Source organism: Microtus pennsylvanicus, chromosome 13 (genome assembly GCF_037038515.1).
Source record: "Microtus pennsylvanicus isolate mMicPen1 chromosome 13, mMicPen1.hap1, whole genome shotgun sequence".
Lineage (NCBI taxonomy): Eukaryota > Metazoa > Chordata > Mammalia > Rodentia > Cricetidae > Microtus > Microtus pennsylvanicus.
Genome location: NC_134591.1, coordinates 26,329,816 through 26,354,193, shown reverse-complemented (window position 1 = coordinate 26,354,193; position 24,378 = coordinate 26,329,816). Strand labels below are relative to the sequence as shown.

Here is a 24,378-nt window from a genome sequence, read left to right as displayed (position 1 = left end):
CTACCTGAGAGAGAAGAAACACAGTGCTTGTGCCTGGGAGGTGGTCAGAGCAGAAGTCTGGAGAGCCCTGTCTTCCTCAGCCAAATCGCTGACAAGATTGATTGAAGAGAAGGAATAAGTCCTGAGCCAAAGTGGAGAGGACTCTCCTGGACTAGGACACTGCAACTCACTACACAGAGTTTGCTTTCCCCTAGGTCTATTTTATGTTGGTATCATTGGTTCAATTTGTATATGTTCCATAATATAAGTTCATTGTGTTCATTTATAAGGACATTGTTTATTCATTTAGATATATTGTTTTTATATTTATTTGTTTATTTATAGTTTGTCTGCTTGTTTTACTATTTACATGATATTGGTTATTTTATAATATCTTGGAATATTATATTTTATTTAATGTATCATACCAATATTGTTAATTTATTTCCTCTATTCAATAATTTTTTTTACTATACATGTTCAATCTTTTTGTCAGCCATTAGATCATCTGAAAAGTTTTTGATGTATCTAAACTAATTCTGTCATCATAAATATTACATATCTGGACTCAGCAGGAAATAATACTGAAAGCAATGTGTACCTCATAGACTTAGGGGTGAGTTGAAACAACCATCTCATGGTTCTTGTTTATCGATGATAAAATCTCTTTTCTCTCCATTATAAACCACTCCTCAGAATGTATAGCCAGCAGCCTGTGCAGACAGAAGCGAAGACATATTTGTCTCACATTGTGCCTTTGTCCTCTTGACCATCTCTTCCCAGAGTGCACTTCCCTCTGATTTCTCTGTGTAATCACTTATGTTTGACTTTCAACTTCTATCAGATTAATTCATTTGGATTCCAAATAGGAGTGAGATCATGAAGCCAGAATAAAATATATCACACAAGAAATGAGGACTCTTCCTTTATACCACAGAGAAACACAAACACTGTTTATCAGCCTGTCTTGGTGATGATCTCTACAGCTGTGTTAAAGTATCATTAGCTAAAGGAACTGGGGTGGAAAAGGTTTATTGTAGTGTTAAATCCACAGCATATTACTTAGTGAGAGGGTTGACAGGCACCTGGACAGGACAGGAACCTGAAGGCTGATACGGAGGCCATGGAAGAGGACTGCCTACTGTCTTGACGTCTCATGAAACTGCTCGGTCTGTTTTCTATGCTGCTGAGGACCACCTGCCCGGGGTGAGATCAAATGCAGTAGGCTGCATGCTCTTATCCCAGTCATGAGGTATTGAAATGGTCTAGAGACTTGTCTACAGGGTATCTATTTTTCTGTAGAGACATCTTCCCAATAAGAGTCCTTCTTCCCACATGACCCTAGCTGGTGTCAAGATGACATTAACTTTTCCAGGAAAAACTCCTTTGAAATTGGCATCAAAAAACACCCCTTGGAAAAAATCTAACAAAGTAAATAAAATTCCTCAAAAATTTCTCAGCTTATCCCTCTCCATTTCATTTGAGTTTTTAGGTTTTTTTTTTTTTTTTTAGATTGAGTTCGCTCCCTGATGGCAGATGTGCATGGGTTCACTGCCATCTAGTGGATGATGGCAATCTCTCAGGGATCCCATGAATGTGGATATTGAATTACCCTCACCAAGCAACCATCATTTATGAAAAAGTTCCTCATTCAGGGATGGATTTCTGGACATCCTCCCCGCTTTAAACTGGGGTCCTGTCTGTCTTGATCATATTCAGACTTTGTGCATGCAGTCACAGCTGCTATCAGTAGGGACAGGCAACTGCTCCATTGCGCCCACACCACTTATTAGCTGTAGTCATCAACTGCCTCTGGGCGTTGCCATCTTCCTCTGAGCTCTTGTGTAATGACCGCTGACCCTCGTGATCCAGGAAAGCTAGACTCACCATGTCTTAGTCACCTGTTCTCGGTCCATTGACCACTTGTGCGCAGCCGTCTATTGCAAGAGGAAGGTTCTCTGGAGGACGGAGAGATGCGCTTGTCCTCTGTGAGGAGTAGAGTGAGGTAAGAAACCAGGCACAGAGACACCACAGCCATTGCTCTTCTCCTACGGTCCTGCTACCTACAGCTTCCTGTTTCCATAGTGTGTGAAGACGGATGTTGCTGAGAAGGAAATTATTGAAGTTTTAATTGGAATTACATTGACTCTTGATCACTTTCAAAACTGCACTCAGTTTTATGTAAAAACGTTTTATTTTATGGCCACTGAACTTTCAATTAAAACTTTATTAATATTGTTGCTATTGTTTCCCCATTTTGATGGCCTGGATTTCCTCTTTTTATTTTGCTCTCAAATGACATCATAATTTCAGTTCAGTTCCACAAAGCAACGTCAGTATCTTCTCTCTAGGAAACTGAAAAAAAGAAACAAAGCATTCAATGCAATGAAAATCCAAAAGAAATGACATCCACCATGAAGCCAACATCACAATGGAAAAATTAAATGAGAAATTCTGAAAATTGGTGGCACTGAAGCTCTTCTGTCTGATAGACCACCTCAAAGCTCTCTGCTGTTGAGGTTTCAACTGGACAGAGACAGAGGTGGTGTCTTTTCACTTTACTACTAAAGTTAAACTGGGTGAATTGAATATCTGTGATCAAAACTTCCAGATAACTCACAGCCAATCAGAGGCACTGCTGCCGGTGTCCTCTGCTCTGTATTTCCACCTAATAACTTCAGTCATAGCAAGCGCTCAGGAATTAAATATTGACCACTAAAATAATTTTTGGACAAACAACAAATCCTTATCTTTAGAAATGTCCTCAGGACAAACTGGAATGTTGACACATCCCTACAGACCACGGGGTCTTATTCTATTTACAACTGGGGATCCTTGACACTCTGACCCATGGCAACGTGGTCACTGCTGAAAACAAGATCCTTGCTAGTGAATCCTCTAAAATCAGAGCAGCGACCTTCTAGGATTTGTGATGCTGAAAACTAAGCAAACAACACATTGTGTGTGAGCGCTGAAGTCATCAAGGTATGGTGAGCACCCTCAGGGAGTGGGGTACAGGAAGAGGGCTGAGGACCCTGTGCCACTGTGCAGCAGGGAATGTGAGTAGAGTCGAACACCACTGAATAAGTCACAGGCGCTTGGGGAAACAGCAGCAGCTGGCCTCAGAGTCTCTAAACTCATAAACACCAGGAAAAAAACTGCACTCAATATAGGCGTAACTGTTATTGATCAGAGAACAATCGGTGCTCTAATGATGGACAGTTGGAGATATCTACAGTGATCCTGACTTTGAAGAAAGTGCAAAGAATAACCCCGTGACCTAAAAAAAAAAAAAAAAAAAAAAAAAAAAAAAAAAAAAAAAAAAAAACTTGTTCATGAGAAAGGGGGAGTGAGAGGGAGAGGGTGAGAGAGAGAGAGATCAGACTGTATAAATCACAATGGCGGCAGCACAACAAAACCCCACCTGTTCTTCACCTGATGAGCTCTTCTGGAGCACTAACAGCTACAGACCCACAGCCCGAGACAGTGTCCCGTAAATCATAGGGACATAGATGGAGCAGTGCAAAGAATAAGGCTGAAATATTTAGAACAAAACTGTATTTGATAAACTTTTATAACACCTTGTATACATAAAGGTGCATGTGTCTGGTGTGTGTGTGTGTGTGTGTGTGTGTGTGTGAAAGAGACAGAGAAAGAGAGAGAGAGTGGGATCCAGGAATTTCTTGCAACAGGAAGCAACGTGGACCGAGAGGACAACTTCCAAGAATTGGTTTTCCATGCCCACCACTGGCTCATGGAATAAACATCAATTTTCCAGCCTTCATCAAGAAGCTCTTTACCATTGTTCCATGCGGACCCGTGGATAGTCATTAAATAAATACCCAATATACCATAAAAAAATTTAGTCTTTCATAAAAATTAACACTAAACTAAATTAAGACAACTAGAATAAAACGATTCCACTTTTAAAGTCGTTTATTCGTTGTCCCTCTGGACGGCAGTTTCCCTTCCCTCCTCTCCCAGTTTCTCATGCCCTTCGAAGCCACCCGATATCCACTCCTCCTCCCTCTCTATTCAGACATGGACAGCCCTGACTTGGATATATGCAAAACATTGAAAATGACTCAAATTTTTAACGTTTAATTACAATATATATAAGATGTTGACCTGCACGGTTGCATCAAATATCATTAGTATAAACTTAGAAAAATAATTTGCAGCAAAATTTACATTACAATTTAAATACTGTAATGAGTATTTAAGAAATAAAAATTATACCCAGAATTCAATTGCATCATTAAATTTCAGATTCTTTCATTGCAATTATTGGATGAAACTTTTCAGTCTATACATGTGACTAATTTCATACATGTAAGGAGTATCTGTGCTATATATGGTCCAAGATAGTATCTTTTAGGAATAAACTCAAAAAATTTTATTGGCGGAGCATTGAAAAGGGAAGCAATGATGCAAATAAAAATGTCTAAAATGAGGAAAGACACAAGCAGAGAATGACTTAAAGAAAGTGAAAAGGATGTGGGAAGATAATGGGAGATCATTCAGAAAATGAAAACTAGTGCTTTCTCTTATTTAAGACACATGCACGCAGCAGGGTCTTCAGACACGCTAGAGGGGAAGGTTCAGGACCAACAGCCCAGAGGACCAACAGCATCTGCAACATCTACAATGGCCAGACCCTGTGCTTTCCTGATGGCCCTGGTGCTGATGAGCTACTGGTCAACCTGCTCTCTGGGATGCGACCTGCCTCAGACTCATAACCTCAGGAACAAGGGAGCCTTGGCACTCCTGGCACAAATGAGGAGACTCTCCCCTCTCTCCTGCCTCAAGGACAGAAAGGACTTTGCATTCCCTCTGGAGAAGGTGGATACCCAGCAGATTCAGAAGACTCAAGCCATCCCTGTCCTGCAGGAGCTGACCCAGCAGGTCCTCATCCTCTTCAGCTCAGAGAACTCATCTGCTGCTTGGGAGACAACCCTCCTAGACACATTCTGCACTGGCCTCCACCAGCAGCTCAAGGACCTGCAGGCCTGTCTGATACAGCAGGTGGGGGTGCAGGAATCTCCCCTGAGCCAGGAAGACTCCCTGGTGGCTGTGAGGAAATACTTCCACAGGATCACTGCCTACCTGAGAGAGAAGAAACACAGTGCTTGTGCCTGGGAGGTGGTGAGAGCAGAAGTCTGGAGAGCCCTGTCTTCCTCAGCCAAGTTGCTGTCAAGATTGAGTGAGGAGAAGGAGTAAGTCCTGAGCCAAATTGGAGAGGACTCTCCTGGACTAGGACCCTGCACCTCACTGGACAGATTTTGCCTTCCCCAAGATATCTTTGATTTTGAAATCATTGATTCAATTTGTCTGTATATTTTCCATAATGTTAGGTTCTATTTTATTTGTTTGTAAGGACATTTGTTTATTCGTTAGTATGTTTTATTTATTTATTGTCTATTTATTTATTAGCTTTTCTGCATGTTTTCCTATTTACATGATTGTAACTGTTTTATTCCATCGCCAAATTTTATATGTTCATTAATGTATAAAACCTATATTTTTATTTTATTTCTTTTATCCAATAAATTTTTGATTATACATGTTTGTTCTTATTTGCTAACCATTAAATCTTTGACAAAATTTTGATGTTTTTAAACTCATTTTGTCATCATAAATATTGCATACATGGACTCAATAGAATTAACACTGAAAGCAATATGGGCCTCATAGACTTAAGAGGTGAGTTGAAACAACCATCTCATAGTTCTTGTTTGTTGATTGTGAAAACTCCCTCCCTGTATTATATAGCACTCCTTGGTCTGTGTAGCCAGCAGCAGAAGGAATCCCAAACTCCTCGACTGAGTCACGCAGTGCCTTTGTCTTCTTGATCAACTATTCCTAGAATGAACCTCACTCTGATTTCTCTGTCGTCTGATAATTAACATTTGGCTCTCCACCTCTATCAGATTAACTCATTTTGATTGAAATATGAGTGAGATCATAAGACCAAAATAAAATAGCAACTAATGAGGACTCTTCCTATAACCACTGAGAACAATGAAATATTGGGCATCAGCCCTGTCTTGGAGAAGGCTTCTATTGCTGTGATAGAGTATCATGACCTAAAGCAATGTGGGGTTGGAAAGGGTTTATTTTGGTTTAAATTCACAGTGTATTCCATTGCTGAGAGAAAGTTGGGCAGGAACTTGAACAGGGCAGGAACCTGAAGTAAGTAAGGTGTTGGTTGGTATAGAAATCGTGGAGGAGGACTGCCAACTGACTTGATTCATGGCCTGCTCAGCCTGCTTTTTTGCTGTTCAACATCACCTGCCCAGTGCAGGGATCACCCCCAGTGAGCTAAATGATCCTATAACAGTAATCAGTTAGTAATATAACTTATAAACCTGTGTACAGAGTGAATCTATAGAGACTTCCCTAATAAGATTCCTTCTTCCTACATGACCCCAAATGGTGTCAAGTTGACATTAAAATGATCCAGAGAAAACTACACTCATAATATCATCAAAAAACCTCCTTTGGAATAAATCTAAAAGGGAAGACAAATTCCTTTAAAATAGACAATCCTAATCGCTCGCAATTTCATTTGTTATTAGTATTTTTTAACCCAAGGTTTGCTTACTGTTGCCAGTTGTGCATGGGTACACTGGAATCCAGTGGAAAATTGTCAGCTTCTCGGGGCTCCCATTACTGAGGAGAACTGAATCTCCCTCCTCCATCAGTTGTAGTAAACAGTTCCTCAGCTAGGGGTGGGATTTCCTGACATCGTCCCCGCTTTAAACTGGAGTCCTGTCTGTCTTGGTCATATTCAGACTTCGTGCATGCAGTCACAGCTGCTATCAGCAGGTACAGGCGACTGCTCCATTGCGCCCACACCACTGATTGGCTGCAGTCATCAACTGTTTCGGCGTTGTCATCTTCCTCTGAGCTCTGTGTGATGACCGCTGACCCTCGTGATCCAGGAAAGCCAGACTGACCATGTCTCAGTCTCCTGTTCTCTGTCCATTGACCACTTGTGCGTGTCTGTGTGCAGCCGTCTATTGCAAGAGGAAGGTTCTCTGGAGGACGGAGAGATGCGCCTGTCCTCTGTGAGGAGTAGAGTGAAGTAAGAAACCAGACATGGAGACACCACGGCCATTGCTCTCCTCCTAAAGTCCTGCTACCTACAGCTTCCTGTTTCCATAGTGTGTGAAGACTGATGTTGTCGAGAAGGAAATTATTGAAGTTTTGGGATTGCATTGACTCTTGATCGCTTTCAAAATTGCATGCAGTTTTATGTAAAATTATTTCATTTTATGACCGTTGAACTTTCAATTAAAACTTTGTTAACATTTTTGCTATTGTTTCCCCATTTTGATGGCCTGATTTCCTTTTTTTATTTTGTTCTCAAATGACATCACAATTTCAGTTCCGTTCCACAAAGCAACGTCAGTATCTTCTCTCTAGGAAACTGAAAAAAAGAAACAAAACATTCAATGCAATGAAAATCCAAAAGAAATGACATCCACCATGAAGCCAACATCACAATGGAAAAATTAAATGAGAAATTCTGAAAATTGGCAGCACTGAAGCTCTTCTGTCTGATAGACCACCTCAAAGCTCTCCGCTGTTGAGGTTTCAACTGGACAGAGACAGAGGTGGTGTCTTTTCACTTTACTACTAAAGTTAAACTGGGTGAATTGAATATCTGCGATCAAAACTTCCAGATAACTCAAACCCAATCAAGGCACTGTGGTCTGTATCCTCTGCTCTGTATTTCCACCTAATAACTTCAGTCATAGCAAGCACTCAGGAATTAAATATTGACCACTAAAATAATTTTTGGACAAACAACAAATCCTTATCTTTAGAAATGTCCTCAGGACAAACTGGAATGTTGACACATCCCTACAGACCACAGAGTCTTCTGCTATTAACATCTGGGGCTCCTTGACACTCTGACCCATGGCAACGTGGTCACTGCTGAAAACAAGATCCTTGCTAGTGAATCCTCTAAAATCAGAGCAGCGACCTTCTAGGATTTGTGATGCTGAAAACTAAGCAAACAACACATTGTGTGTGAGAGCTGACATCATCAAGGTATGGTGAGCACCCTCAGGGAGTGGGGTACAGGAAGAGGACTGAGGACCCTGTGCCACTGTGCAGCAGGGAATGTGAGTAGAGTCGAACACCACTGAATAAGTCACAGGCGCTTGGGGAAACAGCAGCAGCTGGCCTCAGAGTCTCTAAACTCATACACACCAGGAAAAATAAACTGCACTCAATATAGGCGTAACTGTTATTGATCAGAGAACAATCGGTGCTCTAATGATGGACAGTTGGAGATATCTACAGTGATCCTGACTTTGAAGAAAGTGCAAAGAATAACCCCGTGACCTAAAAAAAAAAAAACAAAAAAAAAACTTGTTCATGAGAGAGGGGGAGTGAGAGGGAGAGGGTGAGAGAGAGAGAGATCAGACTGTATAAATCACAATGGCGGCAACACAACAAAACCCCACCTGTTTTCACCGGATGAGCTCTTCTGGAGCACTAACCAGCTACAGAACCCACAGCCCGAGACAGTGTCGTGTAAATCATAGGGACAGAGATGGAGCAGTGCAAAGAATAAGGCTGAAATATTTAGAACAAAACTCTATTTGATAAACTTTTATAACACCTTGTATACATAAAGGTGCATGTGTCTGGTGTGTGTGTGTGTGTGTGTGTGTGTGTGTGTGTGTGTGTGTGTGTGTGTGAAAGAGACAGAGAAAGAGAGAGAGAGTGGGATCCAGGAATTTCTTGCAACAGGAAGCACGTGGACCGAGAGGACAACTTCCAAGAACTGGTTTTCCACGCCCACCACTGGCTCATGGAATAAACATCAATTTTCCAGCCTTCTTCAAGAAGCTCTTTACCATTGTGCCATATGGATCCGTGGATAGTCATTAAATAAATACCCAATATACCATAAAAAACAAATTTAGTCTTTCATAAAAATTAACATTAAACTAAATTAAGACAACTAGAATAAAACGATTCCACTTTTAAAGTCGTTTATTCATTGTCCCTCTGGACGGCAGTTTCCCTTCCCTCCTTTCCCAGTTTCTCATGCCCTTCGAAGCCACCCGATATCCACTCCTCCTCCCTCTCTATTCAGACGTGGACAGTGCTGACTTGGATATACGCAAAACATTGAAAGTGACTCAAATTTTTAATGTTTAATTACAATATATAAGATGTTGACCTGCACGGTTGCATCAAATATCATTAGTATAAACTTAGAAAAATAATTTGCAGCAAAATTTACATTACAATTTAAATATTGTAATGTGTATTTAAGAAATAAAAATTATACCCAGAATTCAATTGCATCATTAAATTTCAGATTCTTTCATTGCAATTATTGGATGAAACTTTTCAGTCTATACATGTGACTAATTTCATACATGTAAGGAGTATCTGTGCTATATATGGTCCAAGACAATATCTTTTAGGAATAAACTCAAAACATTTTATTGGCGGAGCATTGAAAAGGGAAGCAATGATGCAAATAAAAATGTCTAAAAAGAGGAAAGACACAAGCAGAGAATGACTTAAAGAAAGTGAAAAGGATGTGGGAAGATAATGGGAGATCATTCACAAAATGAAAACTAGTGCTTTCTCTTATTTAAGACATGCATGCAGCAGGGTCTTCAGAGAACCTAGAGGGGAAGGTTCAGAATCAACAGCCCAGAGGACCAACAGCATCTGCAACATCCACAATGGCCAGACCCTGTGCTTTCCTGATGGCCCTGGTGCTGATGAACTACTGGTCAACCTGCTCTCTGGGATGCGACCTACCTCAGACTCATAACCACAGGAACAAGGGAGCCTTGACACTCCTGGCACAAATGAGGAGACTCTCCCCTCTCTCCTGCCTCAAGGACAGAAAGGACTTTGCATTCCCTCTAGAGAAGGTGTATGCCCAGCAGATCCAGAAGACTCAAGCCATCCCTGTCCTGCAGGAGCTGACCCAGCAGGTCCTCATCCTCTTCAGCTCAGAGAACTCATCTGCTGCTTGGGAGACAACCCTCCTAGACACATTCTGCACTGGCCTCCACCAGCAGCTCAAGGACCTGCAGGCCTGTCTGATGCAGCAGGTGGGGATACAGGAACCTCCCCTGAGCCAGGAAGACTCCCTGGTGGCTGTGAGGAAATACTTCCACAGGATCACTGCCTACCTGAGAGAGAAGAAACACAGCTCCTGTGCGTGGGAGGTGGTGAGAGCAGAAGTCTGGAGAGCCCTGTCTTCCTCAGCCAAGTTGCTGTCAAGATTGAGTGAGGAGGAGTGAGTCCTGAGCCAGAGTGGAGAGGACTCTCCTGGACTAGGACCCTGCACCTCACTGGACAGATTTTGCCTTCCCCACGATATCTTTGATTTTGAAATCATTGATTCAATTTGTCTGTATATTTTCCATAATATTAGGTTCTATTTTATTTGTTTGTAAGGACATTTGTTTATTTGTTAGTATGTTTTATTTATTTATTGTCTATTTATTTATTAGCTTTTCTGCATGTTTTCCTATTTACATGATTGTAACTGTTTTATTCCATCGCCAAATTTTATATGTTCATTAATGTATAAAACCTATATTTTTAATTTATTTCTTTTATCCAATAAATTTTTGATTATACATGTTTGTTCTTATTTGCTAGCCATTAAATCTTTGAAAAAAATTTGATGTTTTTAAACTCATTTTGTCATCATAAATATTGCATACATGGACTCAATAGAAATAACACTGAAAGCAATATGGGCCTCATAGACTTAAGAGGTGAGTTGATACAACCATCTCATAGTTCCTGTTTGTTGATGGTGAAAACTTCCTTCCCTGTATTATATAGCACTCCTTGGTCTGTGTAGCCAGCAGCAGAAGGAATCCCAAACTCCTCGACTGAGTCACGCAGTGCCTTTGTCTTCTTGACCAACTATTCCTAGAATGAACCTCACTCTGATTTCTCTGTCGTCTGATAATTAACATTTGGCTCTCCACCTCTATCAGATTAACTCATTTTGATTGAAATATGAGTGAGATCCTAAAACCAAAATAAAATAGCAACTAATGAGGACTCTTCCTATAACCACTGAGAACACTGAAATATTGGGCATCAGCCCTGTCTTGGAGAAGGCTTCTATTGCTGTGAGAGAGTATCATGACCTAAAGCAATGTGGGGTTGGAAAGTGTTTATTTTGGTTTAAATTCACATTGTATTCCATTACTGAGAGAAAGTTGGGCAGGAACTTGAACAGGGCAGGAACGTGAAGTAAGGTGTTGGTTGGTATAGAAATCGTGGAGGAGGACTGCCAACTGACTTGATTCATGGCCTGCTCAGCCTACTTTTTTGCTGTTCAACATCACCTGCCCAGTGCAGGGATCACCCCCAGTGAGCTAAATGATCCTATAACAGTAATCAGTTAGTAATATAACTTATAAACTTGTGTACAGAGTGAATCTATAGAGACTTCCCTAATAAGATTCCTTCTTCCTACATGACCCCATATGGTGTCAAGTTGACATTAAAATGATCCAGAGAAAACTACACTCATAATATCATCAAAAAACCTCCTTTGGAATAAATCTAACAAGGGAAGACAAATTCCTTTAAAATAGACAATCCTAATCACTCCCAATTTCATTTGTTATTAGTATTTTTTAACCCAAGGTTTGCTTACTGTTGCCAGTTGTGCATGGGTACACTGGAATCCAGTGGAAAATTGTCAGCTTCTCCGGGCTCCCATTACTGAGGACAAGTGATTCTCCCTCCCCCATCAGTTGTAGTAAACAGTTCCTCAGCTAGGGGTGGGATTTCCTGACATCGTCCCTGCTTTAAACTGGAGTCCTGTCTGTCTTGATCATATTCAGACTTTGTGCCTGCACTCACAGCTGCTCTCAGTAGGGACAGTCGACTGCTCCATTGCGCCAACACCACTGATTGGCTGCAGTCATCAACTGTCTCTGGGCGTTGTCATCTTCCTCTGAGCTCTGTGTAATGACCGCTGACGCTCGTGATCCAGGAAAGCCAGACTCACCATGTCCCAGTCACCTGTTCTCTGTCCATTGACCACTTGTGCGTGTCTGTGTGCAGCCGTCTATTGCAAGAGGAAGATTCTCTGGAGGACAGAGAAATGTGCTTGTCCTCTGTGAGGAGTAGAGTGAGGTAAGAAACCAGACACGGAGACACCACGGCCATTGCTCTTCTCCTAAAGTCCTGCTACCTACAGCTTCCTGTTTCCATAGTGTGTGAAGACGGATGTTGTCGAGAAGGAAATTATTGAAGTTTTGGGATTGCATTGACTCTTGATCACTTTCAAAATTGCACTCAGTTTTATGTAAAATTATTTCATTTTATGGCCGTCGAACTTTCAATTAAAACTTTGTTAACATTGGTGCTATTGTTTCCCCATTTTGATGTCCTGATTTCCTTTTTTTATTTTGCTCTCAAATGACATCACAATTTCAGTTCAGTTCCACAAAGCAACGTCGGTATCTTCTCTCTAGGAAACTGAAAAAAAGAAACAAAGCATTCAATGCAATGAAAATCCAAAAGAAATGACATCCACCATGAAGCCAACATCACAATGGAAAAATTAAATGGGAAATTATGAAAATTGGCAGCACTGAAGCGCTTCTGTCTGATAGACCACCTCAAAGCTCTCCGCTGTTGAGGTTTCACCTGGACAAAGACAGAGGTAGTGTCTTTTCATTTTACTACTATAGTCAAAGTGGGTAAATATCTGTGATCAAAACTTCCAGATAACTCACAGCCAATCAAGGCACTGTGGTCTGTGTCCTCTGCTCTGTATTTCCACCTAATAACTTCAGTCATAGCAAGCACTCAGCAATTAAATATTGACCACTAAAATAATTTTTGGACAAACAACAAATCCTTATCTTTAGAAATGTCCTCAGGACAAACTGGAATGTTGACACATCCCTACAGACCACGGGGTCTTATTCTATTTACATCTGGGGCTCCTTGACACTCTGACCCATGGCAGCGTGGTCACTGCTGAAAACAAGATCCTTGCTAGTGAATCCTCTAAAATCAGAGCAGCGACCTTCTAGGATTTGTGATGCTGAAAACCAAGCAAACATTGTGTGTGAGCACTGAAGTCATCAAAATATGGTGAGCACCCTCAGGGAGTGGGGTAAAGTAAGAGAACCGAGGACACCGTGCCACTGTGCAGCAAGGAGTGTGAGTAGACTCGAACACTGAATAAACCACGAGCACATGGACAAATTCCTGCAGCTGGCTTCAGATTCTCCAAACCCATACACACCAGGGGAAAAAACTGCATTAAATGTAATGTAACTGTTATTGGTCCAAGAACACTCAATGCAGTAAAGGCGGACAGCAGGGAGATCCTGCTATGATCTGACTATGAAGGAACTGTGAAGCACAACCTCATTGCAAAAAAAAAAAAAGCTGGTCATGAGAGAGAGGAAGATATGGAGGGTGAGGGAGGGAGGGAAATGGAAGGAGGGAGAAGAAAGAGAAAGACAGAGTGAGAGAGTTAGAGAGATAGTTAGAGAAAGAGAGAAATGACAGAGAAGCTCCTTTTCCGTGTAAGTTACAATAGCAGCAACACACCTGTTCTTCACCTGATGAGAGCTCTTCTGGAGCACTTACAGCTAAAGAAACGCACAGGCTGAGACAGCGTCCTGTAAACCATAGGGACAGAGATGGAGCAGTGCAAAGAATAAGGCTGAAACTTTCAGAACTTTATATGATGAACTTTATGACAGTGTGTGTACATACAGGTGTGTGGGTTTAGTTGTGTGTGCGTGCGTGTGTGTGTGTGTGTGTGTGTGTGTGTGTGTGTGTGAGAGAGAGAGAGAGAGAGAGAGAGAGAGAGAGAGAGAGAGAGAATAGGAGTTGGAAATTTCTTGCAACAGCAAGCATGTGGAGTGTGAAGACAACTTTTAGGAATGAGTTTTCCACTCCCATCATGGGTTTCAGGGATCAACATCAATTTGTCAGCCTTCGTCAGGAAGCCCTTTACTGATTGGGTCTCTATGACCCTTGGACAACCATTAAATAAATGAAAAATATACACAAAGAAATTGTCTTTTATATAAATTAAAATTATACTAAATTAAGACAACTAGAATAAAATGACTCCACTTTTATTTTTTCTTCTTTTTTCTTTTTTTTGAGACAGGGTTTCTCTGTGGCTTTGGAGCCTGTCCTGGAACTAGCTCTTGTAGACCAGGCTGGTCTCGAACTCACAGAGATCCACCTGCCTCTGCCTCCCAAGTGCTGGGATTAAAGGTGTGTGCCACCATCGCCCAGCTATGACTCCACTTTTAAAACTATTTATTTTACACCCAGCCTGCATTTGCCCCTGCCTCTTTTCCTCTCAGGTTCTCCCTTCCAACTACCTCCGAACCCATCCTCACATCCTCTTGTCCTCCATTTCTCATCAGAAATGGGCAGGCCTCCCATAGATGTAGGCAAAACATGAAATATGCCTCAATTTTTAACTTTCAATCAGCATATATAAAATTTTGATGTGTACTATTTTGCATCAAAGGTCATTAGTATACACTTAGAAAAACACTTGGTAACAAAATTTGCATTACAGTTTAAATTACTATTTCAAGAAATAAAAGTGACCCACAGAATTCAATTGCACCATTAGTTAAGATTTTTTTCAGTACAATTATTAGATGAAACTTTTCATTCTTCACGTGTGAATAATTTCATACATGTAAGGTATATCTGAGTTACAAATAGTAAAGGATAATAACATTTAGAAAGAAACTCTAAAGTAGATTCCTTGGAGGAAGCAGTGAAAATAGGAGCAGTACTGAAAACAAAAATGTCTAAAAAGAGAACAGACACAAGCAGAGAATGACTTAAAGAAAGTGAAAAGGATGTGGGAAGATAATGGGAGATCATTCAGAAAATGGAAACTAGTGCTTTCTCTTATTTAAGACACATGCACACAGCAGGGTCTTCAGAGAACCTAGAGGGGAAGGTTCAGGACCAACAGCCCAGAGGACCAACAGCATCTGCAACATCCACAATGGCCAGACCCTGTGCTTTCCTGATGGCCCTGGTGCTGATGAGCTACTGGTCAACCTGCTCTCTGGGATGCGACCTGCCTCAGACTCATAACCTCAGGAACAAGGGAGCCTTGACACTCCTGGCACAAATGAGGAGACTCTCCCCTCTCTCCTGCCTCAAGGACAGAAAGGACTTTGCATTCCCTATGGAGAAGGTGGATGCCCAGCAGATCCAGAAGGCTCAAGCCATCCCTGTCCTGCAGGAGCTGACCCAGCAGGTCCTCATCCTCTTCAGCTCAGAGAACTCATCTGCTGCTTGGGAGACAACCCTCCTAGACACATTCTGCACTGGCCTCCACCAGCAGCTCAAGGACCTGCAGGCCTGTCTGATGCAGCAGGTGGGGGTGCAGGAACCTCCCCTGAGCCAGGAAGACTCCCTGGTGGGTGTGAGGAAATACTTCCACAGGATCACTGTCTACCTGAGAGAGAAGAAACACAGCCCCTGTGCCTGGGAGGTGGTGAGAGCAGAAGTCTGGAGAGCCCTGTCTTCCTTAGCCAAGTTGCTGTCAAGATTGAGTGAGGAGAAGGAGTAAGTCCTGAACCAGAGTGGAGAGGACTATCCTGGACTAGGACAGTACACCTCACTGCTTAGACACTGCAATCTCAAAATTCTCACTCAGGAATTCAGTCAACCTGCCCTGACATTTTAGGAGCAATGAACAATCATCCTGTCTATCTGGAAAGGCACTTGTTTTCCACCTACTCTGATCTATTCATTTATTTGTTTGTTTATATATTTATTTACTATTTATATAATGAAGCATATTTTGTAATATAGTTTGGTATATATTTGTATTTTCTATAAATTATTACTTAATCAATCTGAGTTTACCTGTTCATCTTTTTTAAGAGAGAAAATAAACTATCTTTTTCATTATACATACCAATCCAAGTTCCCATTCCCTCCCCTCCTCCCATTCCCTCTACACCACCCCTCATCCCACCTCCATCCTCTCCTCATAGTGCCTAAGACACATTGCTTTGGGGAAGGCTCAAGGCCCTACCTACTATATCTAGGCTGAGCAGGGTATCCATACAAAGAGAGGTTCTCAAAAAGCCAATGCAAGCAGTAGGGATAAATCCTGGTGTCACTTTTCGGCCCCTCAGTCTGGCCCAGCCATGCAACTGTCAATCACATTCAGAGGGACTAGTTTTGTCCTATGCTTGTTCCTTCCCAGTCCAGCTGGTGTTAGTGAGCTCCCATTAGCTCAGATAGACTGTTTCAGTGGGTGTCCCCATCATGGTCTTGATCTCTTTACTCATATTCTCATTCCTCCCACTCTTCAACTGGACTTTGGGAGCTCAGTCCACTGCTCTGAAGCGGGTCTCTGCCCCTGTTTCCCTCAGTTGCTGGATGAAGGTTCTATGTTGACATTTAAGATATTCATCTGTCTGACTACAGGACAAGACCATCTCAGGCTACTCCTTTCTGTTGCTTAGGGTCTTAGCTGGGGTCTTCCTTGTGGATTCCTGAGAGTTTCTCTAGAGCCAGGTTTCTTGCTAACCCCATAATGGCTCCCTCAATCAAGATATCTCTTTCCTTGCTCTCATCTCTGTCTTTGTACCATCTCGACTATACCATTTCCTCAAGTTCTCCTTGCCCCTCCCCTTCTTTCCTCCTCTTTCCCTTCCATCCTTTTCCCCCATTCCCATGCTCCCAATTTTGTCAGGTGATCTTGTCTATTTCAACTTTCCAGGCGGATCTATCTATCTATCTATCTATCTATCTATCTATCTATCTATCTATCTATCCCATGCTCCTCATCCATATACAGCGCCAACAGAGACTAGGCAGCAACACCCTCTCCCACCAACTATCCCACACTTCACCAGGAACCACCAAACCCACTGGGCCGACCTGCACCTGGAGGGACAGATAAGTGTTTGGTATCTTGTCTGGAGAGTTTTGTTCTCTAGACTCTAGCCTCAGCCCCTCCACCATCTACAGCACCCCCAGAAACCAAACAGCAGGACCATCTCTCTCCCACCATCTCCCACTCCACCAGTAACACATGGACCCGCCAGTCCCACCTGCACCTGGAGAGACAGCAACCACCAGAACCAAAGGTTCCAACTGCACCTAGAGGAAGAGTGAGTACTGGAACTACAGACCCCACGTATACTGATTGGAGGATGAGATGGGTAGACAACATTCAACAACATAAAGAGCAATATGACAACACAAGAAACTAGGGTTCTACAACAGCAAAAGCTAAACATCCCAATGCAGATTCACCAGAAGAAACTGAACTTAAAAATAACTTTATGAAGATAATAGATGCCCCTAAAGAGGAAATGAAAAATTACCATAGAGAAATGGAGGAAAAGACAGAATAAAATGGAAGAAATCAGTAATTCCATTAAGGAAAGCCAAGCAAACAAGGGAAGGAAGGTATCCAAGACTTAAAAATTCAAATAGTGGCAATAAAGAAAACACAAACTGTGGGAATTTGGGGAATGGAAAATCTGAATAAATGACCAGGTACTGCAGATGCAAGCATAGCCAACAGAATGCAAGAGATGGAAGAGAACATCTCAAGCATTGAAGGTACAATAGAGAAAACAGAGTCACCAGTCAAAGAAAACATTAAAGCTGAAAAATTCCTAACAATAAACATCCAGGAAAACTCAGACATCATGAAAAGACCAAACCTAAGAATAATAGGAATAGAAGGAGAAGAATTCCAGCTCAAAGGCACAGAAAATATATTCAATAAAAGAATAGAAGAAAACTTTCCCAACCTCAAGAAAAATATGCCTATGAAGGTACAAATAGATTACAGATTACCAAATAGACTTGACAAAAAGTCCCCTTTCCATACAATAATTAAAACACTAAACATACAGAATAAAGAAAGAATACTAAGAGCTGCAAAGGAAAAAGGCCAAGTAACATATAAAGGCAGACCTATCAGAATTACACCTGACTTCTCAATGGAAAATCTAAAAGCCAGAAAGTCTTAAACAGACTTTCTGCATACACTAAGAGACCACAGATGCCAACCCAGACTACTATTCCCAGGAAAGCTCTCAATCACCATAGATGGAGAGAACAAGATATTGTGGTTGACAAAAGCAGATTTAGACAATGCCTATCCACAAATGCAGCCCTACAGAAAGTACTAGAAGGAAAACTGAAACCCAAGGAAGTTAGCTGTACTCATAACAACACAGGCAACAGATAACCTCACATCAGCAAACACCAAAGAAGGAAAATGTAGAAGGAGGCTGCTTGTTTCTCCTAGCTGCCCAGAACCAAAATATCCACACAGAAACTGTATCATTTAAATCACTGCTTGAATCATTAGCTCTAGTTTCTTGTGGGCTAACTCTTACACACAATTTAACCCATCTCCATTAATCTGTGCATCACCACTAGGTACTGACCTACCAGCAAAGTTTTAGCACATTTGTCTCCAGTGGCTTTTCTCTGATTCCACCTCTTTTCTCTCAGCATTTAGCTTAGTTTTCCCCACCCAGTTCTATTCCCAATAGCTCTGCTATAGGCCCAAATCAGTTTCCTTATTTATCAATAGTAATCACAGCAAAAGAAGGAAATCCCACACTAGGGAAACACACAAACACTACCACCACCACCACCATCACCACCACAAAAATAAAATATGACAGAAGAACAATTACTAGTCATTAATATCTCTTAATATCAATGGACTCAATTCACCTATAAAAGACACAGGTTAACAGAATAAATAAAACAGAACCCATCCTTCTGCTGCATACAAGAAACACACCTCAAAGACAGACATTACCTTGGAGTAAAGGTTTGGAAAATGATTATTTAAGCAAATGGACTTAAGAAACAAGCCTGTGTAGCTATTCTAATAGCCAAAAATAAACATTGAACTAAAATTAATCAAAAGAGAAGGAGAAGGATATTTGATATTTGTCACAGGAAAAATCCAACAAATTGAAGTCACAATTCTAAATATCTACGCCCCCAATATAAGGGTACTCCCTCTTGTAAAAGAATTATTACTGAAACTTAAATTATACATCAAACCCTATACACTAATATTGTGAAACCCCAACACCCCACTCTCACCAATGGAAAGGTATGCAAGACAAAAACTTAACGGAGATATAAAGGAAATAACAGATGTCACGACTCAAATAGACTTAACAGACATCTCTATCACATTCTATCCAAACAAAGGGAACACAACTTCTTCTCAGCCCCTCCTGGAACCTTCTCTAAAATTAACTACATACTCTGTAACAAAGCAAACATCAATGGATACAAAAAACTTGAAACAACCACATGTATCTTAGCAGATCACCGTGGCTTAAAGTTAGAATTCAACAATAACACTAATTGCAGAAAGCCCACAAACTCATGGAAATTAAACAATGTCCAACTGACTCGTCATTGGGTCAAGGAAGAAATAAAGGAAGAAATGAATGACTTCCTAAAATTCAATAAAAATGAAAGCACAACATCCCCAAACTTATGGGACACTACAAAAGCAGTGCTAAGAAAGTGTCTACATAAAGAATATGGAAAAATCTCACACTGGCCACTTAACAGCACACTTGAAAGCTCTAAAACCAAAATTCAACCAGGAGGACTAGATGACAAAAAATAATCAAATTAAAGGCTGAAATCAGTAAAATAGAAACAAAGAGAACAATACATAAAATCAATGAAATAATGAGTTGGTTATTAGAGATATTCAACAATATAGACAAACCCTATCCCAACTAACCAAAAGACAGAGAGAGAATATCCAAATTAACAAAATCAGAAATGAAAAGTGGAGCATAAAACAGACATGAAAGAAACTCAGAGAATCATTAGGTCATACTTTGAAACTCGCACTCTGCAACATTGGAAAATTTAAAAGAGATGGACAATTTTCTGGATAGGTAACACATACCAAAATTAAATCCAGACCAGATAAACTATTTAAATAGACTCATATACGCCAAGGAAATAGAAGCAGTCATCAAAAGCCTCCCAACCATTAAAAGCCCAATTTCCATCTTTTAATGCCAATAACTTGCTTCCCTATTCTCTTGTCTTTCTTGCATTCATTCTTTGCTTCTGTCTGGGCACTTCTTTCTCAGTTACATTTGATTTCTTTATTGCTTTTGTATGTTTGCATTTCATGTGAGTGTTCATGTGTGTTAGGCCATAGTCAATGGCCAGTTGCTACCTCAGGAAAGCCCTGCTTTCCTTCTGTGACAAATTCTCTCATTCAAGCTTCATCAATGCAGTTAGATTGGCTGGCCTAAAGCTCTAGAGTCTTCTCTGTGTCTACTCCAAAGTTTCAGCATTACAGGTATGTGCTTCTGTGTCTGGCCTTCACGTGGGTGCTGAGAAGCCAAACAAGCACACAAGTATGTGGTGTGCAATGCTGAAACAGAAGCACTCAATAGGTTCTAAGTACAACTATGGATGAAATTATTTTCATCCTTTGTATTAGATGAGTAACTTTCATATATTTACATATAGATATCAATACTGTAAAAGTTAATGTCTTCATTTAATAGAAACTTGTTAAATGACTTTGTTAAGATGAGCAGTGAAAGTGAAAGCAATAATGAAAACCAAAATGGTTGAGAAAAATGCCCAGAAATAGTCACAGAATGATTATAAGAAGGGAAAAGAGAATTGGGAATCAAGGCAAGGCCATTCAGAAAATGGAAACTAGAGCCTTCTCTTATTTAAGACACATGCACACAGGATACTCTTTAGAGAACCTAGAGGGGAAGGTTCAAGACCAAGAGCCCAGAGGACCAACAGCATCTGCAACATCCACAATGGCCAGACCCTGTGCTTTCCTGATGGCCCTGGTGCTGATGAGCTACTGGTCAACCTGCTCTCTGGGATGTGACCTGCCTCAGACTCATAACCTCAGGAACAAGGGAGCCTTGACACTCCTGGCACAAATGAGGAGACTCTCCCCTCTCTCCTGCCTCAAGGACAGAAAGGACTTTGCATTCCCTCTGGAGAAGGTGAATGCCCAGAAGACCCAGAAGGCTCAAGCCAACCCTGTCCTGCAGGAGCTGACCCAGCAGGTCCTCATCCTCTTCAGCTCAGAGAACTCATCTGCTGCTTGGGAGACAACCCTCCTAGACACATTCTGCACTGGCCTCCACCAACAGCTCAAGGACCTGCAGGACTGTCTGATGCAGCAGGTGGGGGTGCAGGAACCTCCCCTGAGCCAGGAAGACTCCCTGGTGGCTGTGAGGAAATACTTCCACAGCATCACTGTCTACCTGAGAGAGAAGAAACACAGTCCCTGTGCCTGGGAGGTGGTGAGAGCAGAAGTCTGGAGAGCCCTGTCTTCCTCAGCCAAGTTGCTGTCAAGATTGAGTGAGGAGAAGGAGTAAGTCCTGAGCCAAAGAGGAGAGGACTTCCCTGGACTAGGACCCTGAACCTCACTGGAAAGATTGTCTTCCCCAAGATCTCTTTTCCTTTGACGTCAATGATTATGTTTGCCTGCATATTTTCCATAATGTTAGATTCTATTATATTTATTTGTAAGGGCATTTGTTTATTCATTCAAATGTTTTATTTATTTATTTATATTGGTTTTTATGCTTCTTTTACTATTTACATAATTTTAATTACCTTATAATACTATCAATTTTATATTTTCTTTAATGTATCAAACCAATATTGTTCATTTATATCCTCTAGTCAATAAATTTTTTATTATACATGTTTGATCTTATTTGTCAGCCATTAGATCTTTGAAGAAAGTTTTTGATGGTTTTAAACTCATTGTGTCACCATGAATATTACCTATGTGGACTCAGTAGGAAATAATACTGAAAGCAATGTGCACTGCGTAGACGTAAGAGGTGAGTGAATCCGATCATCATATAGTCCTCGTTTATCAATGGGGAAATCTTCCTTCTCTCTATTGTAGAGCAGTGCTCAGTGTGTGTAGGCAGCAGCATGTGCATAAGCACGTCAGAACATCTTGTTTGTGTCGAGCTGTGCCTTTGTCCTCTGGACCAACTCTTCCTAGACTGCACTTCCCTCTGATCACTAACATTTGACTCTCAACTTCCACCAGATAAACTCATTTCGATACAAATACGAGTGAGATCATAAAGTCAAAATAAAATATAGCACAGAACAAACGAGGACTCTTCCTATAATCACTGAGAAACACTGAACTTACGGGCATTAGCCATGTCTTGGAGGAGGCCTCTATTGCTGTGAAAAAGTATCATGACCTAAAGCAACATGTGGATGGAAAGGGTTTATTTTTATTTAAAATCCACAGCGTATTCTACTACTGAGAGCAGGGCAGGAGGTTGAGGCAGGGGCTGGTATGGAATCACAGAGGAGCACTGCCTGCCGCCTGAATGGCTCAGGGCTGCTCAACCTGATTTTTATGCATACAGAATGGCGTTTCTAGGGGTGAGATCACCTGCAGTGGGATGCATGGTTCTATAGCAGTCATCAGTTAATAGAATGGCTTAAAGATTCGTCTTCGGGGTGATTCTATAAGAATATCTTTCCTAATAAGATTCCTTCTTCCCACATGACCCTAGCTGGCATCAAGATGACATGAACTTTCCCAGGAAAAACTCCACTCATAATAGCCTCAAAAAAACCCCATGGATCAAACGTAACAAAGGAAGTGAAATTACTATAAAGTTACTATGCTAGTCCCTCTCAATTTTATTCCTTATTATGTTTTTTTACTTTTTTTTATTGATAAAAAAAGAATAAAGAAAAAAAAACAAATTTCCACCTCCTCCCAGCCTCCCCTTTCCCTCCCCCTCCTCCCACTCTTCTCCCCCTCCTCCCACTCTTCTCCCCCTCCTCCCACCCCTCTCCCCTTCCCCCCACTCCTCTCCCCCTCCCTCTCCAGTCCAAAGAGCAGTCAGGGTTCCCTGCCCTGTGGTAAGTCCTAGGTCCTCCCCCCTCCGTCCATATCTAGGAAGGTGAACATCCAAACTGGCTAGGCTCCCACCAAGCCAGCAGATTGCGTAGGATCAAAACCGCGTGCCATTGTCCTTGGCGTCTCATCAGCCCTCATTGTTCGTCATGATCAGAGAGTTCAGTTTTATCCCATGCTTTTTTTGGTAACAGTCCAGCTGGCCTTGGTGAGCTCCCAGTAGATCAGCTCCACTGTCTCAGTGGGTGAGTTCGCTTATTGCTGCCAAATGTGCATGCGTACACTGCCATCTAGTGGACTATGGGCAACCTCTCATGGCTCCCATTACTGAAGAGGCCTGAATCCCCCTTCCCAGCAGCCCTCAGTTGTAGTAAACAGTTCCTCAGCTAGGGGTGGGATTTCCTGACATCGTCCCCGCTTAAAACTGGGGTCTTGTCTGTCTTGATCATATTCTGACTTCGTGCATGCAGTCACAGCTGCTATCAGCAGGTACTGGCGACTGCTCCATTGCGCCCACACCACTGATTGGCTGCAGTCATCAACTGTCTCTGGGCATTGCCATCTTCCTCTGACCTCTTGTGTAATGACCGCTGACCCTCGGGATCCAGGAAAGCCAGACTCACCATGTCTCAGTCACCTGTTCTCGGTCCATTGACCACTTGTGCGCAGCCATCTATTACAAGAGGAAGGCTCTCTGGAGGACGGAGAGATGCGCTTGTCCTCTGTGAGGAGTAGAGTGATGTAAGAAGCCAGGCACGGAGACACCATGGCCATTGCTCTCCTCCTCCACAGTCCTGTTACCTACAGCTTCCTGTTTCCATAGTGTGTTAATACTGATGTTGTCAAGAAGGAAATTATTGAAGTTTTGACTGGGAATGGATTGACTATCTAGGTCACTTTCAAAATTACTCTGATATGTGGCAATGTGGCCACTGCTGTAAATAAAAGCCTTGCTAGTGAATCCACAATAAAATCAGAGCAGCAATATTTTAGGATTTATGATGCTGAAAACCAAGCAAACACGTTGAGTGTGAGCGTTAAAATCGTCAAGACATGGTGAGCACAGAGATTGGGGTACAGGAAGAGGGCTGAGGACCCTGTGTCACTGTGCAGCAGGGAGTGTGAGTAGACTAGAACATCACTAAATAAGTCACCGGGCACCTGGGGAAATACCTAAGCAGCTGGCGTCAGATTCACTCAGTATAGGCGTAACTGTTATTGGTCGAAGAACACTCAGGGATGACGGACGGTGGGAGATGTCTGCACCGATCCTGACATTGAAGGAAGTGCGAAGAACAACCCCATGCCCTCAAAAACTGCTTCAAACGAGGGTTGGAGAGGGAGGGAAATATCACAGAAGATCTGTTCACTGTAGAAGTCACCATGGCAGCAGCACAGATGCCCCGCCTGTTCTTCACGTGATGAGAGCTCTTCTGGAGCACTACCAG

General features: G+C 41.8%; 5 protein-coding genes across 5 annotated transcripts in view; all 5 read left to right on the top strand.

Annotated features, from left to right (window-relative positions):
• Positions 1–118, top strand: part of LOC142833616 (interferon alpha-9-like) — a 573-nt gene extending 455 nt beyond the window's left edge. The window contains exon 1 of the mRNA XM_075945187.1: positions 1–118. This exon is cut by the window's left edge and continues 455 nt beyond it. Coding sequence (XP_075801302.1) covers positions 1–118 — 118 coding nt within the window.
• Positions 119–4,626: 4,508 nt separating this feature from the next.
• Positions 4,627–5,199, top strand: LOC142833620 (interferon alpha-12-like). The gene has a single exon (XM_075945191.1). It carries the CDS (start codon positions 4,627–4,629, stop codon positions 5,197–5,199), a length of 573 nt encoding a protein of 190 aa, XP_075801306.1.
• A 4,502-nt stretch (positions 5,200–9,701) lies between these two features.
• Positions 9,702–10,271, top strand: LOC142833611 (interferon alpha-12-like). Its single transcript, XM_075945181.1, has one exon. It carries the CDS (start codon positions 9,702–9,704, stop codon positions 10,269–10,271), a length of 570 nt encoding a protein of 189 aa, XP_075801296.1.
• Positions 10,272–15,010: 4,739 nt separating this feature from the next.
• Positions 15,011–15,583, top strand: LOC142833618 (interferon alpha-12-like). Its single transcript, XM_075945189.1, has one exon. It carries the CDS (start codon positions 15,011–15,013, stop codon positions 15,581–15,583), a length of 573 nt encoding a protein of 190 aa, XP_075801304.1.
• Positions 15,584–20,831: 5,248 nt separating this feature from the next.
• Positions 20,832–21,404, top strand: LOC142833619 (interferon alpha-12-like). Its single transcript, XM_075945190.1, has one exon. The coding sequence runs from the start codon at positions 20,832–20,834 to the stop codon at positions 21,402–21,404; it is 573 nt and encodes a 190-aa protein (XP_075801305.1).
• The last annotated feature ends 2,974 nt before the right edge of the window (positions 21,405–24,378 follow it).